This window comes from Tenrec ecaudatus, chromosome 11, assembly GCF_050624435.1.
Source record: "Tenrec ecaudatus isolate mTenEca1 chromosome 11, mTenEca1.hap1, whole genome shotgun sequence".
Taxonomy (NCBI): Eukaryota; Metazoa; Chordata; class Mammalia; order Afrosoricida; family Tenrecidae; genus Tenrec; species Tenrec ecaudatus.
This window is the reverse complement of record NC_134540.1, coordinates 74,389,377-74,406,422: the sequence shown is the minus strand read 5'-3', so window position 1 is coordinate 74,406,422 and position 17,046 is coordinate 74,389,377. Positions and strand designations below refer to the sequence as shown.

The window sequence follows — 17,046 nt, the reverse complement described above, 5'->3', positions numbered from 1 at the left end:
CTGTTTGTCCACACTGCCCGGAGGCCTTGTGCAGTGTGTTCACTCAAGGCAATGTGACAGTGGGTCTCGGGTTCTCCATGCGCAGCATATATGGTACCCAAATGACTCAAGGTCGAACAAAAGCAAGAGGGGTGAAGATCATGATTCCAAGGATAAGCACTGTGAACGTCTTCTCTCTCTCTCTCTCTCTCTCTCTCTCTCTCTCTCTCTCTCTCTCTCTCTCTCTCTCTCTCTCTCTCATACACACACACACACACGCACCCCCCCTTGGATTTTCTCCAACAGGTGGAATATTGAAGACCCTTGTCCAGGGAGTTCATGAAACATATGTGTATTATGTAAACTGGGCTCAGAGCTGCTCTTACTAAGGAGATTGCTACACTTAGCAAGCAATCTTGGGCTTCACATCCAACTGCCCAAGAGGCTCTGCTGTCGCGGGCTTGGGGCTGAGTCTTCGGAGGAGTCTGCGGGGTAAGTGAGGAAAGGGCCTAGATGCTCTACTCTTGCTTTACTGGGAAAGGCCTGACAGCAGGGAGGGAGAGTCCAAACATGCCGATGAAGATGAACGCGCACCCTGATTTGTGTCCTTGGCTCTCTCCCCTAAATTTGCAAGGGTAGATGGGCAGTGGTACAAGTGCATTTTATACCTACCCCAAATCTTGTGTTCCCCCAAGGAGAGAGGCTAAAAACCACGGTATCAGAATGCCTGTGAGCCCAATTAGAAGTCAGTTTACGAATGAGCTCTTCCTTTTAAACCATCCATTCCACAGACTGGCTGTGCATATCCATGCCTCAGCTTAAGCGTCTCCAGCATCCATTAGGGAACCCCCGGGGATGCCTGGCAGACTCCCACGTTAAGGTTGTCCCCTGGTGCTTCATCTCAATGCGGTCATCTTTTCAACAGGCCACACAAGCCGAGTTGCATTCACTGAGCAAATAAGATATCCTGGCGAGGGGAAACGGAAGACGCTCTCAGAATCAAATTCACTTGACCCAGTGGAGTACGGGGCGGCACAATCAAACGCTTCCCCGTGAAGCAGAAAGTTATTGCCAGGGCTGGTGATGAAAGCACCGGTGGGCTTCTCCTTGCCATCACGAGTAGCTGGATTTTGGGGAAGATAAGGACAATCACAAACATGTCAGTGAAAGGAAGACTGCCAAGGAGACGGCTTGACACAGTGGTTACGAGAATGGGGTCAAACAGCAACGCTTGTGAGGATTGGCACGGTGTCCTTCTGTTGTGCAGGGGGCACTCCGCGTCAGAACTCACTCGAGAGCGCCTCGTCTGGAACAACAAGCAAGGGATTGCAGGAAAAGTGGTCCTTGCTTCCTTGACAGTCTCCACGGAGAAGAGCTAAAGGCACTTTCGAAGGCAGATTATTTTCACGTTCACCGTCACTGGAGGTCGACGGGTGGTTGGGGGCGGCAGGAGAACTGGGATGGTGAGGTTTAGTTGAACAAGCATTAGACAAGGAATCCAACCCCGGAGTTCTCATGTTGGCTCAGGAACCCAAAGCCAGCGGAGATCATGTAAATCACACTGAGCTCTACAGAGCCCAGTTTCTCCTTAGGAAAGTCATAACACCAATGGTATTCTTTTAAACCTGAATGTGCTAAGTTCTATGAACCCCCTCCCAGTCAAAAGAGATCTCTAATTCCCTTCTCCCTGAATACGGGCTGGCTTCCATAGCTTGCTTCTTAAGAACAGAAGGCTGATGAAGTGGCACTCTTTGATAGCTAATGTCAGGCTGTAGTGATACTACTGCCACCTGGCTCTGACGACATTTGCCCTTGAACCCAACCTAGTGCCTATACTGTGACCACAGTCCCACGGGGCAGCAAGCACCAACCATGTGATTGAGCATGTCTCCAGATGATGCCAACTCACTGTCTTTGTGCGGCCTGGGCTTACCACAGGTAGGAAGGAGAAGAGACCAGCAGTTCCTGCCAAGACCACAATTCACGCTCATGGTCACTGACTGATAGTGACCCTACAGGACAGGGTAGAATTGGCCCTGTGGGTTTCCTAGACTTTAAATTTTTATGGAAGTAGAATGCCTCATTTTTCTCCAGTGGACTGACTGGTGGTTTCGAATTGCAAACCTTGCAGCGCTGGCCAAGTCCATCCAAAGAGCAGATCCATGAACAAAATAACTGTTGTCACTGCCTTAATCTAGTATGTTTAGGAGTGGCTTAGTGCACAGAAGGAGCTCTAGTGTCACAGTGGCCTACACACTGAGTTGCACAAGGTCAGTGGTTCAAATCCACAGTTGTTCCAAGGGGAAGAGGAGGCTTTCTGCTCCTGTAAAGTTACAGCCTCAGAAGCCCAAAAGGGCAGTTCTACTCTGTCCTATAGGGTTGCTGTGAGTTAGAATCAGCTCAGATAGCTGGAAGAGCCAGTGCTTCATATAAAGACGGACTGATTCCTAGGTCCTCTCCTAGAGCTGGAACGATAACATAGACAACCCCCTACCCCCCAGAAGAATTCACTTCAGAGGACAGCACTGAAGCTACAGCTCAGGGAAACAGACATGTCTGATCAGAGCACATGGGAGAAAATGAAGGGGAGGAAGAGAGAATGGAGCACATCCCGGCCACCAAGCTTTGAGGATGATATTCCCACTCAGAGCAGCCAAAGCACAGAAAGGACCATAGCGCCGGCCCCGCTATGAGACATAATGTCCCCCACTGACCCATAGCACTATGGGGACAACCCTGGCGACACCGTGCAGGAATTGTGCCCAATCTGACCCCACCACACCGAGGTAAAACACTAAGGGCGTGCAACAGAACAGCAAGGGGAGCAGAGCAATGACGTCCCCAGGGAATACCAAAAATAGACCAGCCACTCCTCTGGAGAAAAATGAGGCGTTCTGCTCCCATAAAGGTTTAAAGTCTTGGAAACCCACGGGGCCAGTTCTACCCTGTCCTGTAGGGTGACTATCAGTTGGTGGCCATGAGTGTGGGTCTTAGTCTTGGCAGGAACTAATGGTCTGGCCTTGACTCAAGTACTCCCTCAATGCAAAAACACTTTGTTCTATTACCCTGGCATTTCATCACTGAAGACAAAGTGGGTGCATATGCAAATGTGTGAAGAAAGCTGATGGTGCCTGGCTATCAAAAGATATAGCACCTGGGGTCTTAAAGGCTTGAAGATAAACAAGGGACCATCTAGCTGAGAAGCAACAAAGCCCACATAGAAGAAGCACACCAGCCTGTCTGACCACGAGGTGTTGATAAGGTCAGTTAACATCAAAGACCCAGAACAAAAAAAATCATATCATTGTGAATGAGGGTGAGCATGGAGTGGAGACCTAAAGTCCATCTGTAGACAATTGGACATCCCCTTACAGAAGGGTCACAAGGAAGAAATGAGCCAATCAGGGTGCAGTATACAACTTTCCTCTAGTTCTTTAATGCTTCCTCTCCCCCACTATCATGATCCCAATTCTACCTTACAAATCTGGCTAGACCAGAGCATGTACATGGGTATAGATAAGAGCTGGAAACAGGGAATGCAGGACAGAAAACCCCTCAGGACCAGTATTGAGAGTAGCTGTATCAAGAGGGTAAGGGGAAAGTGGGGGAGAAAGGGGGAACAGATCACAATGATCTATATATAACTCCCTCCCTGGGGGGTGGACAAGAGAAAAGTGGGTGAAGGGAAACATTGGTCAGTGTAAGACATATAAAATTACAATGATTTATAAATTATCGAGGATACATGAGGGAGGGAGAGAAATAAAGTAGGAGCTGATCCCAAGGGCTCAAGTATAAAGAAAATATTTTGAGAATGATGATGGCAACAAATGTACAAATGTGCTTGGCACACTGATGGATGTATGGATTGTGATACGAGTTGTATGAACCCCCAATGAAATGATTTCAAAACAACAGTTGTGGGCACAGAACTAGGCCTTTGATTTGTACTTTCTAAAAGGATCGAGCTGAACCCATCTGAGGAGACAAGTGTGAATATCAAGACGTCTACATCTTGTAGTCTCCAGTGTCTGAAATGGGTGGTACAGGGGAGGGGGACAGAGCAAGCATGTGGAAGGCATGTAGCAAGTGTGCATACGTGTCGATTTCAAACGTACCAAAAATACGCCCAAGGACAGCCGATGGGGCAGCGGTGCTGAGGTGCTGGCAGGCAGAGGCCCTCACACTGATACGGCCTCCTGCTCCATTTTCAGAAACAACGAAAACTGCTCAGTGCTCCCCTGGCAACGAGCACATTCTGTCTTTTGTCCGCAATCTAAGATAACGTTTGCAGACACCCCTCGCCCCCACAATCATTCCAGTGCCCCCAGAAGAGTGGTCTTGTGCACTTTGGGAAACAGTGCCGGGCCTGACATCGGATTTACGTGGCTCTCACCTTAGTCCTGTCCACGAAATGGAGTGCTCACCGATTGAAAGTGAGTTGCCTAAGAGTATTCCTGTTAAAATTTCAGGAACAGATAGAAAAAATGACCGATGGGAAATTACACCAAAATGTTGACGGAGCAATTGCTGGGTGACTCAGAGCCCTGGTGGAACTGTAGGCATTGGGCTGCTGACTACAAGGTCAGGTGTTCAAACTCATCAGCTGCTCCAGGGAGACCACTGGGGCTGTCTGCTCCCATGAAGATGGACAGTCTCAGAAAGGCTGCCGGAGCCCATCCCGAGTCAGAATCAACTCATGGCAGTGGGTTTGGTTTTGGTTTGTTGCCAAGTGTTATGTTTCTAGGTGAACTTGATTTGCTTTTTAAAACTTCTCTCTATTTTTTTAAAGTGCTGCTTTGTGTGTGCTTTCTATTTTGGCAGAAGAGAATGTAGAAAAACGGATAGGAGAAAATGTCATTCTGGGCTGTCTAAGAATGTGCTGATCCGGGGTCCCAGGCCCAAATTACCTGGAGAAGAGGGAAGGGCCGTGGCAGCTAAGGTCATTCTGTTGCTGCTGTTTGTTTTTATGGATTAAGTAATAATAATGCAGAGTGGCGTAAAATTGAACAGATTTTTGTTCATTTATCTGCTTATTGCTGTCTTAGCACCTTGAATGTGCTAAAGAATTCTGAAACTGCCCCCAAAGATGAAAACAACACACGGCACTGGGGAAGCTTGTTTCCTGGGGGAATTTCCGGAGATGCGCGTTCTTCAGGACACATTTTGGGAAACTCTGGCAGGAAGCCATGAAGCCAAGCTAGTGTAACTTCTATCTATGGGCTGCATCCTGGATCCTACCTAGGGAGAGGGGCACTTGCCTGCCTTCCCATCAGTGTGGCAGCACCTCTGCACACCTCCACAGTGGGGCTAGGGGATGCTGCTGAGTTAAATGCTAGTTTAAGGAGATGATGCCATGTGGTTGTCTGGGGAGAAATGTCATCCCACCCAGGGCAGGCTGATCAGGCTGGTGCTCCCTTCACCTGGAGACATCCCTGAGAACTCGCAGGTGCTTGGCATGTTCTCCCCTGGTGAGATTTGGCAAGGCCTTTTGGGGATATCTGAGATCAGCTGAGGCGGTTCGTTCCTCTAGAGACGTAATAAGAGCATTGTTCCTCTTAAGCACAGTTATCAGAAAATGTCTCAGCCCAAATGGGAAGCTGGCCTAATTTCACAGGGATTCTTACTTAACAGTTACACAGAGAGAATGTAACTGGAGCGCAAACCGTAGGAACTTTCCACCGACATTCCGAATGTGAGCTTTCTGAAGAACGTCAGCATTTTCAAGATGGTGGACTTCCTCATTCCTATTTATTCTCAGCTTCTTGGAAGTGCTTTCAGCGAATTGGTCTTGACCTCTGATGCCCAGCAGTGCTTCTGGTTCTTCTGGAAGGGAGGCCCTGCACGCTTCTAACCCTAACTCTCCACCCATTTCTCTGCCCTACAATTCTTCCTCAAGGAGCCCTGCTGGCCAGAGTGGCCCCAAGTTGGGCTGCTAACTGCAGGGTCAGCAGTTCGAAATTACCAGCTGCTGTGAAGGAGAAACGACGACGCTTTGTCGTCTTTAAAGACTGACAGCCTCAGAAATCCATGGGAGCAGTTCTACGCTCTTAGAGGGTTGCAATGAGTCAGCATCGACTCGATGGCAGCAAGTTTGGAGTTTTGGGGAGCAAGGACCCCAACGTCTAACAGCCCATCGCCCCAAAGAGAAGGGGTCCCTTTTCGTCACCACTGTTGACTGGGCTCCAGTCTGAATTAGTGTGCTGTCCGCATAGTCAGTCCAGCTCTTCCGTCCCTCTTGCTTTGAATCCAGAATCACTCATCTGACAGTGAGAGGGTCGCGGATAGGAAGCGCATGTCCCGGGTTCACTGATGCTCGCCAGTACCCGCACAGCCACGTAATCACCCAACCGAATAAGCAAAAGGCAAGCCTCAAATAATTTTGCTGCCATTCTTTTCCTGTGTCGGAGCTTTGGATCATGCATCTAAAACCTAATCAGAAGCCTGTGAAGGAAAATCACAGCGAGATTAGCAAGGCGAGCTCCAGCTGGGCACATAAACACACCGCGCAGTGCACATTCTGCTCAGCGCTTGGACGGAGCTGATGTCTCTGAGGTGGGCGGCAACCTCCGTCTACCTACAGAATTTATTTACAGGCATGGAAAGGAAGCCAGGACAGGCCATCTCAAGCACCACTGAATCCTATTTATTTCCCCACGAAAGGTGCTAGAAGCAATTGGTTAAGAAAGTTAAAAACAAAAACAGACTACAAAGCCTTTGGCTCTCACGTTGATGGAGTTGACAATGCACCATACGTTTTCCCAAAAGTAGATCCTCTTCTCGGAGGGCCCTCTGACTGGTCTCAAACCTGCCACCTTCAGGTCGGTAAACCGGTGGGTTAACAGTACGCACCAGAGAAGGCAGAACTTTCAATTTCAGATCACCAACCTGGCTGTGCCCGACACAGACTCTCCCGGATGGATACAGCTGAACTATGGATTGTCTGAAGTTAATGACCCTCTCAAATTAGGCTTGTTTCCTGGAGTCTCTTCCGAACTTGCCTGGAAGCTCTTTCCGGGCCCAGTAAGGCAGGGCTATGCATCCCCTCCCCGTGTCCCGCAGGCTCACCCGGTTACCGAGTAGAGAAATGAAAAGGAGTCAGCCCCCGTCATCAGTAAGTACACAGCAACAGACTACTCAATGTCTCCCCGCTACCCGGGGATCCAGAAGGAATACTCAGCCCTGGATTTGTCTGCAAAGTTACCCGTGAAGGTGTCCTGTTTGTGGTAATCGAAGTCCTCCCTCTAGCCTGATAGACATATATATGTTTTGCTGGGTGAAGGCTTACAGAGCAGATCCATTTCCCATTCAACGATTCACACATATTTTGTTTCATGTCATCAATAGCAATCCCATAATGCAACCTCGCTTCTCTCACTGCTTCCTGTGTCCGGTTTCCATTCTCCGTCCTTTCCCAACCCTTCTGAACTTTGTTCTGGGGTCAATGTGCTCTTGAAAATGGCCGATTGTCCGATACAGGGAATCCAGGGTGGATGATACCTTCAGGACCAAGGGTGTGAGGGACGATGCTGGGAGAGTGGAGGGTGAGTTGGTTGGAAAGGGGGAACTGATTACAAGGATCCACATGTGACCTCTTCCCTGGGAGAGGGACAGCAGAGAAGCGGGGAAGGGAGACTCCGGATAGGGCAAGATATGACAAAATAACGATGTATAAATTACCAAGGGCACATGAGGGGGGGGGGGGAAAGGGAGGGAGGGGAAAAAAAAAAGAGGACCTGATGCAAAGGGCTTAAGTGGAGAGCAAATGCCTTGAGAATGATTGGGGCAGGGAATGTATGGATGTGCTTTATACAATTGATGTATGTATATGTATGGATGGTGATAAGAGTTGTATGAGTCCCTAATAAAATGTAAAAAAAAGAAAAGAGGAGAAAAAAAATGATTAGGGCAAAGACTGTACAGATGTGCTTTATACAATTGATGTATGTATATGTATGAACTGTGATAAGAATTGTATGAGCCCCAATAAATTGTTAAGAAAAAAAAAAAAGAAAAAAAAAGAAAATGGCCGATTGTCCTAAGGTGGTGTGTCCCTCCTCCCCTCCCCCCACCCCGTTACCCTTCTCCTTGTAGACCACCCGTTTTTTGGCTGAACATCAAGCCTTTTCAGCTCTGGAGGGGGCGCGAGGGGTCATATTCTTGGGGTTCCACCAGCCCGTCTGACCAGTCGGCCTGGTCTTCTCGATGATTTTGAGGTTTGTTCCAGATGGTCTCTTACTCTACCCAGGCCTTCTAATACATTCGCTTTCCGAGCAGATGGTAGTGGTAACTGGACGCCGTTCGATCTCAGGGTCCTAGAGATGGATGCTCACGTGGTTCACTCGCCTATTAATGGACCAGTTAATTCCTTGCATCTTTCTTCACCCTTCTCCCCTCCGGACAAGAAGAAACCAATAGTTGTACCTTAGGTGACTGGCTGTTCATGAGCTTTTTAGGTCCCAGTCAGTACTCAGCCAAGTAGGATGTACACCATTATCTTTGAAAATTATGTCATGCCAACTGAACCCAGTATTCCCTGTGACTCTGACCCTGAGCCTCCAGGCTCAACAGCTCCTTTTCTCAAGTGTTTGTTTGAGGTTTTCATAACTTTGCATCTTGCATGTAGTACTATATCCATGGATATATTTGTAGCAAAACATATACACATATATAAATAATCTCTGTTGAATCTCTCTCTCTCTCCACACACACACACATATCCCACTCTGAAAGAAACTGCATTAGAAAGCCCTGGTAAGAAGAAGGGTAAGAGAAAATTTGGAACAAAACTCAAAATCATATGTTTACAAATACTCCCTCTCCTCCCCAAATCCATTCTGCCTCTATGCCAATCACTATGATTGCAGGGCTGCGGATATAACAGTCTTTACCTCGTGCACTCCTCCGGCCTCCATTATTTCTGGCTGGCCTCCCCCTTCCCCTGAGTAATGTCCCCACTCCAGCCAGCAAGTTACCCTTCCCCCCTCCCCCCTAATGACGGTCAATGAATGTCTCTGGTAGTGTGACCATCGCTTCCTGACTTGACAGGAGTGGTCACACAGAACACTCTGCCTTTGCTGACTTAGTCCCTCAGGAGAATGTCCTCCAGGGGCATCCATGTTTTCCAGATTCGTCATGATTTATTGTTCGTCATTATTTTTAATGTTGCATAGTATTCAATGTGTATTGAGTACACAGCTTGTTTATTCACTCTTCCATCGATGGGCATTTATGTTGCTTCTCTCTTCTTGCTGTTGTGCAGCGTGCTTCAATGCACATAGGGCTGTTTCTGTTGTTCGTGTTGTAACCCTTCTTTCTCTAAGATCTATACCAAGTCGAGGGATTGCCGGCTAATATGGCATTTCTATTCCTGACTTTTTAAGGAAGCCTCAGATAATTTTCTACAGCAGTTGTACCATTTTAAAGACTGACCAGCAGTGCATGCGGATTCCACTCTCTCCATCCCCTCTCCAGAATTTGCTGTTGGCCATTTTTCTGTTTTTTGGGTGTTTTTTTAACTGTGCTGTTAATGCTGGAGTGAGATGATCTCTCATTGTGCTTTGATTCCCATCGATCTAATGGTTAATGATCACGAACATTTCTCCATGTTTGTTTGCTATATGAATGTTTTCTTTGGTGAAAGATCTGTTCACTTTTCAATGGTATTGTTTGTGTTTTTCTTGTTGAGGTGTTGGAAGTTTCTTCTAAAATCTCGGAGAGTAGTCCCTTGTCTGATATGTCGTTGCTAATTTATTTCTCAATCTGTGGGCTTTCTTTCTACTCCTTTGGTGAAATCCTTTGGCGTATAGAAGGGTCTAATTTTGTGGAGGTCCACGTCATCTAGTTTATCCTCTCCTAGTTGTGTCAGGTCAGTTACATGTAACAGTGTATTTATGTCCTACATGAAGGCCCCTAAATTTGCCCTTATTTTTTCATTGACGATCTTTGCAGTTGTAGGTTTTACATGTTGTTATTTGATCCATCTTGAATTCATTTTTGCATACACAGGTATGAGTGCTATTTCATTTTTCTGCAGATGGCCATCCAATTTCATTTGTGACAGACACGATGCTGTTCCCATGTAACGCGTTTGTTGCCTGCGCTACTTTATGTGTCAGGGTCAAAGAATCATGAAACCAGGTTTGGGACTTGGGAATCAACATTCATTCCACTGATGGGTTTGAGAGTGAGCTGATCTTGCCTGACCTTCTTGATTCTTCGAAACACAAGGCAGCACAGCCCCACTTGAATCGCCCTTCATCCTTCAAGTACAACGCACAGTCGGTCAAATGCTGGTTGTAAACCAGGAGCATGCACACAGAAAGTGTGTGATCCATGCTAGAATTTGTTATGACCTTCTAATTCCTTGGTTGAAAAAAAAATTTAATTGAAACCCTTCCAAAAAAAAGCAAAAAGAGCTGGCTGTGACTACAAGGTCCAGAATGGTGAGTGACAAGGCTGTCTGCTCCTTTAAAGGCTGACAGCCTGAAAAGCCCCACAGACGGTGCTAGGGTCCTGCAGGGTTGCTCTGACTTGAAATCGATTCGACAGCACAGCACTGGGTGGTGGGGTGGATGCAAGTGGAGCATCCCTGTTAATATGAAAGAGGAAGTAATACGATTTTCACTCATGATGATTAACTGCTTTAATATTGGATTAAAGGAGGAGGCTAACATGAGTCATCATTGCCTCAGCCAACAGGTATTCGTTTTTATTAAGAAACGGAGTACATGGTATTTCACCATACTGCACAGTTATCAAACCTTGCTTCCTTTGTACAGAGAGGATTCCTGTTGGCACTTCCTTGAGCAGTTGGCCATGACTCACAGGAGCAGCCTCTGTTGACTGGACATCCGAGAAGCAATATTCATGGCTGTTAAGCGCTCACACTCTAAGTGATACTTAAATCTGAATCCTGGCTCGCTTGCTGCTGATTGGTGGTATGCTCCGAGAGCCTCAGCTTCCTCCACTGTAACGTGTGAATAGTGACAGTACCTATTTGGAGGGGCAGGGGGAGGCACTATGAGAATGGCACAGGTAATGCATATGCCCTGGGCCCCGTGAGTATGCCACATGTTTACTGGACTTATCAGCACTGTGCACACTAAACGGCATTTTGATCCCAAGAAGCAGCAACCACTATCATACCCATTCTACAGAGGGTGGAAGTGAGGAACGGAGTGGGGTCACTTGTCCAATGACAGAAGGCAAAGGAGGCATGTGTCAAAGGTAGTTCTGATTCTAAACCTGTATACTTCCTATTACACCATCCTGCTTCCGAGAGCATCAGTCACACCACAAGCACGACCTGGACCTCCATCACCACCACCGCCTCCACCACCTCTCTTCCTGCCCTTCCATCTCCACCACCACCATCACCACCTCCACACCACAAACCTGTCAGATCAGAAGGAGAAAGCTATGCTTATGGATGGAACATAAAATGGCAAACTATGAACCTTACTATCTAAGGAGTCCAAACGTCTTTTTATCCATTTCCATCCTGAACACATCTTGCATCTTCCCTAAAGAAAACAGTACATGATTCTGAACACACAATAAGCACTTGATGAATACTCCCTGGATTTCATGGAAATCCCAGGAAGAAAGTGAAACTGTGCCCCGGTGCAGAACACGCGAGCAGACAATCACAACAAACCATGCATTCCCTGAAGCTCTGAGAGCGGTGTCTTCAAAGGTGACACGATTCGGGGGCAGCGAGAGTTCTAATCTCAAGCGAAACACTTCTAATCTCACCACACGTAGCATGTGAGTGAAAAGAATGCACTTCAGGCCTCTGGGTGGGACTAGGGAAAAGCATCTATACATGCCTGGAGATTATGACATGGGTTCCGTCTTAGATTTGTGGTTCGGGTGGTTTTTGAGTGTCCCAAGTCTGATGCAGAGTGCTGTCTTACTGCGGTTGTCTGGCTACGAGAGTCGACATCGTAACAAACATTCTAACCCCAGGACTGGAGTGAGAGCCAGCACCCTGACAATCTCAAGGATCAGATTTGGTTTTCTGCGCACAGAAGGCTTCCAAGTAGAAGAATTTGGGGCGTGTGTGCCCACAGGTCCAAGCAAATGGGGGATGAATGAAAAAAAATGCAATCTGATTTATTTCTAAGAACGTTTAGAGAGGATTTTATTGGTATGTCTATAGTGGCTGATTTTAGGGTCCACAAGAGCCCAAGCCTACATTTTAGGTCTTCTAGATTGAGGAGTAAGCAGTAAAGTAGAGAGACAGGACTGGACTATGGAGAATGGCAGGAGGACGTTGGAGAGGATGATGATTGATGACCAAGGACCATGGGTTCAGTTGCTAACTGAAAGGCTGGAGGGCTGAGCCCACTCAGAAACGCCCTTGAAGAAAGGACTGGCAATCTCCTCTAGACAAAAGCAGCCATGGAAAGCCCCACAGAGCACAGTACTGCACCGACACACATGGGATTGCCCTGAATCCAAGTTGACTCTAACTTGACAACAACTGAGTGTGCACACCAAAACAAACAAACAAACAAACAACACTTACCAAACTCACTGCCATCGAGTTGATGTCGACTTGTAGCTACCCTCTGAGACAGGATAGAACTGCCTCTGTGGGTTTCCAAGATTCTCACTCTTTCTGGGAATACATAGCCTCACCTTTCTCACATGCAGAGGGAGGTGGTCTTAAACTGATGATCGGCAGTCAGCAACTCAACACATAACCACTATACCACCAGGGGACCTAGGGTGCACTCCAGAGTGATCATGAAATGATATCACTCTGCCTGGGTTTTCTGGTTACATGAGATTTGTTTGTAAATGAACATGTTTTTTACTTTTATTTTATGGTCCAGCCGTTAGAGCAGGTGGACCCCTGGTCATGCAGAGCTTATGCACCGGGCTGCCATCCGCATGGCGGGCACTGCCGTAAACAGTTAGTCTCAGAAACCCACAGGGGTCGCTATGAGTCAGTATTGACTCAATGGCAGTGAGCGTTAGGAGCAGAGATTAAGTCAAAGAAAACCCATACTTAATTTCCAGTTATGCCATTTTCTAGCTGTACAATCTTTGACAAGGGCCTTAACCCAACTGAGCCTTAGTTTCTTCCTCTGTAAGCTGGGAATGAGCCTTGACAGATATTCCTTTAAGGCTTAAAGGAATGTTGGGAAGCTGCCCGGAGACAATGCGCAGAGAAGTGTTTGTCCACTGCCGGGCAGGGAAGAATCAAATGAATGCCGGCAACCACTGCTTTCTCTCCATTGTGGCTCAGACCCAAACCACTCACTGCCACGGAGTCGATTCCAGCTCTGAGCGACACTACAGGACCGAGTAGAACTGCTCCGTGGTTCTCTGAGGCTGTCAGTCTTTAAGGGAGCAGCAAACTTCATCTTGCCCCGCAGGAGCAGCGTGTGGGTTTGAACTGTTGCTCTTGTGGCTCCGCAGTCCCAGCATGTAACCCACTATGCCACCCGGGCTCCTTCCTACGACGGCGAGCAAAGGGTTTATTACAAAATGGTGCGCAATTTCACAGACTCGCGGCAACTCCTAATTTTCCACAAGCTCAAATGTATCGTATGCACTCATTCCCAAAGCAACCCGAGAGAAGGGCAGGATGGAAATGATTACCCTCATGGGCAGGTAAGAAAAGAGGCTGAGAGAGGTGAATGAGGCTTCTTGGGATGCACTAGTCACCCAAGGGCAGGCCAGGAAGGCCGCTCAGACCCCTCGCTCAAGCTCTACCCCATAGGAAACCAGGAGGCAACAAAACCAACGAGAAAGAGCTGGAAGCCAGCCCAGCCTCAAGAGAGAGCATGCTGATTCCATTCTAGTCTAGTCTAATCTACTGGTTTAAATCTTACTTGGGACCCACTTTGATTTCACAACCCCTGTGCGTAAGTGGTGACCTAGAGTTGGTAAAGTAGGTTGGAAGCTACAGTTGCCAGGTGCCAAATGAAGGCCCTGTTACTGCCCAACAGCTTGGAGAGCTGTTCGTGGTGGTGTTGGCTTGTTTAAAATGTACTGCAAAAATATGCACATACAGGAAATAGGAGCATGAGCCCACCCCCCCACCCCCGCCCCCAGGCTGGAGGCTGACTTCCGAGCTTTAATGGTTCCCCCCTGCTCCAATCGGTTCCATTTATCACCAGGGAGTCACTTTCCAGCCCACCGTGACTCAGGGGAACCCCAGCACAGAGCTGCTCCACGGGATGCTCCATGGGTGGTCTATTGCAAAATTTTGAGACAGAGGAACCAGTTCTGTCCCTCACAACAATTAAAAAAATTATTTGAGAGCCATACATCTATATACCTACAAACAAATGAAATCACAATTATCTGACTAATCTCTACATTTTCCCCCCAAATTTACGTTAGAGCTACATGTACATACTGAGAGCTGCAATAGGACTCGGAGCTGCAGCTTGCCGGCCCGTGGCCTATTGGAGGTAGATTGCCAACACTTTCTCCCAAGGCACCCTGGGAGGGTCTGAACCGCCAATCTTCTGGTTAGTAGGTGAGCCCTTCACCAAGCAGGAACTTTGTTTCTATACCTCTGTTCTGTCTCCCTGCTTGCTGGTTTTGTTTTAAAAAGTAGGTTGATTGGCATATGTTTCACATCACATATTGTACAATTGTCCAATAATATTAAGAAGATTTGTGCAATCTCACCAAGGTCAAGTTCAGAACACTTGCTTCATTGTTGCTAGCTCTCCCCTCCCCCCTCATCATGTCCCTATCCAGTTTCTGTATCTATAGATCTAACTAGCCGGGACTCCATATACAGAAAACCACACAAAACACAATCAGGAAGTAAACAAAAACACGCCAACCACGACTAGACAAAATTTAGAAAAACCTCAATCAAAAAGAAAGCAGAAAATACTGAAAATGGAAACAAGTAACATGGGTCAAATGGGAGATGAAATGATGAGGGATTACGTTTTAACCTAACCGCATCTGCCATGATCAACTTTACAATGCCTTCTGTCTGACCACAGGCTATTCCCATGCCTGGCCAGTGGCCAGAGGGAATTCACTGGAGGCTTAATCTCTGTGGGAACCCTACAACTGGATTTTGGGCCTTCACTGTCACCCATAGCCTTCTGCAAAACAGATGTTCACAGTTTAAGCTGATATCATTCCCTCCTTTGGATCTGCGTTATATTATTTACAATCCTTGGCTCACACAGGCTGGTGTGCTTCTTCTGTGTGGACTTATTTAATGCCTCACTTAGATGGCTGCTGGTTTTAAGATCCCAGACAATATCCTTTCCAGCTGCCAGGCACCATCTGGTTTCGTCACCACACTTTGCTATAGCACTGAGATCTCCAGTGAGTGCTGGGTCAAACATCAATCAGGGCCATTGTCATAGAACTGTTTTTAGATTAGGGGAAGAGTTCATATTTTCTTAAGGAAATTTTTCCAAACTCAAAAACAAAACTCGCTATTATAGTCAATTCCGAAGGAAAACAATCCCACTGTAGAGATTAGAACTGTTCATTTGAGTTTCTGAGACTAAAATCTTTACCAGAGTAGAAAGTCTCATCTTTCTCTCGCAGAGTGGCTGGTGGTTTTGAACCATTGACCTACAGTTAGCAGTCCAACCCATAATCCACTTGGGCTCTTAAGGAAATAACTGGGTGATTAAAAAACAATCAAGCTGCTCACCTGGCTCTACAGATTTGGATCTAGCAGTTCTGGGAGCAATGGGATTTGTTCTTCTCCTGGCTCCCCCACCGGCCCCGTAATGTGAAAGGTCAGCCACATCTGTGATGGCTGAACTGGGTGACCTCTGCCGGTGCCTCCCACCCCAGGAAGGCAAGCACTTCGTAGCTCTACGCAGCAGTCCTTGGAAACCCTCTGGCACAGTTCTACTCCGACTCACGTGGGGTCACCTGAGTCAGTGCAGACTCAATTCCAACTGGTACCAACTTACAAGCAGAGTCCAGTGAAGCAGGGAACACGGACCAGATTATAACAGCAGCCCCTATGTGCCAGGTCCCAAGCCAGTAGTCCACGTCAACCCCGTGGCAACGCACCCATAACAAACTCACACCTACTGCCATTGAATGGATGCTGCCTCCTAGAGACCCTATAGCGCAGGGTAGAACTGCCCCTATGGGTTTCCTAGACTATAACTCTTGTACACATAATATTTTAAAGTTTCATTAGCACTTCATCCACGTGTCATGTCATTCAACCATATCAAGAAGAGTTATAGAATTATCACCACATTCAATTCTAGAACATTTTCTTCTTCCTTGTACTCATATAAAAATTAGTTTCTAATTGTGGCAAAAATGTACACACAAAAAATCTCCAATTCCCCAACTTCTACATGCACATTTTAGACTGCAACTCTTTGCAGGAGTAGAAAGCCTTATCTCTCTCCCATGGAGCAGCTGGTGGTTTTGACTGGCTGACCTTGTGGTCAGCAGCCTGACCTGTAACCACTGTACCACGAGGGTTCCAGCGACAATGCACGGTAGATAGAAATCTCTCCACCGACGAGGAAACGAAGATAATGTATATGTAAGTGCGTGCACGCTCGACATGTGGTCACTGGTACAACAACGACTACTGTCCAAAGCCACACAGCACCTCAACAGCAGGGTCACGATTTGAACTGAAGCCTGTTTTGCTCCAGGCGGCGTGCCTTGTCAGCTGGTAAGCTGAGGCCTCTGAGACCAGACTGGAGAGAACAGTCAATGGGATAACAACTTGAAGACAATGAGTAATTTTAGGGTGAGGGACAAAATGGCGGCGTGAGATGGTCTAACATTTTTTTTTTTTTACAGAGGGCTGTAATATTTCAAGGAGGTTGTGTACCTAAAGAATGTCCCACTGCTGATTGTCTGCCTGGTTCTCTCATTCAGACTGAGTGAGGATTATCAAGAATCAGATCGACAGACCCACGCAGAACATTGTTAAGGCATGGAGATGGCTCTTACCTCTTTGCCCTGTCTTTCTCGTCTTCATCCATTAGATTTTCTGTGCAGTTTTTCCTAGGGGGGTAGGGGGAGAAAAGAACAGATGATTACTATCGACTTCTAGACCTTTATGCTTCTAGGTCTTTCTGG

General features: G+C 47.1%; 1 protein-coding gene across 6 annotated transcripts in view; it reads right to left on the bottom strand.

Moving 5' to 3' along the window:
• The window catches only part of NPAS2 (neuronal PAS domain protein 2), a 202,225-nt gene that overhangs the window by 89,269 nt on the left and 95,910 nt on the right, over positions 1–17,046 (bottom strand). For all 6 annotated transcript variants that reach the window (XM_075563256.1, XM_075563258.1, XM_075563262.1 and 3 more), the window contains exon 2: positions 16,918–16,971. In XM_075563256.1, coding sequence (XP_075419371.1) covers positions 16,918–16,949 — 32 coding nt within the window. In that variant the 5' untranslated portion in view covers positions 16,950–16,971. The remainder of the gene's footprint in view (positions 1–16,917; positions 16,972–17,046) is intronic.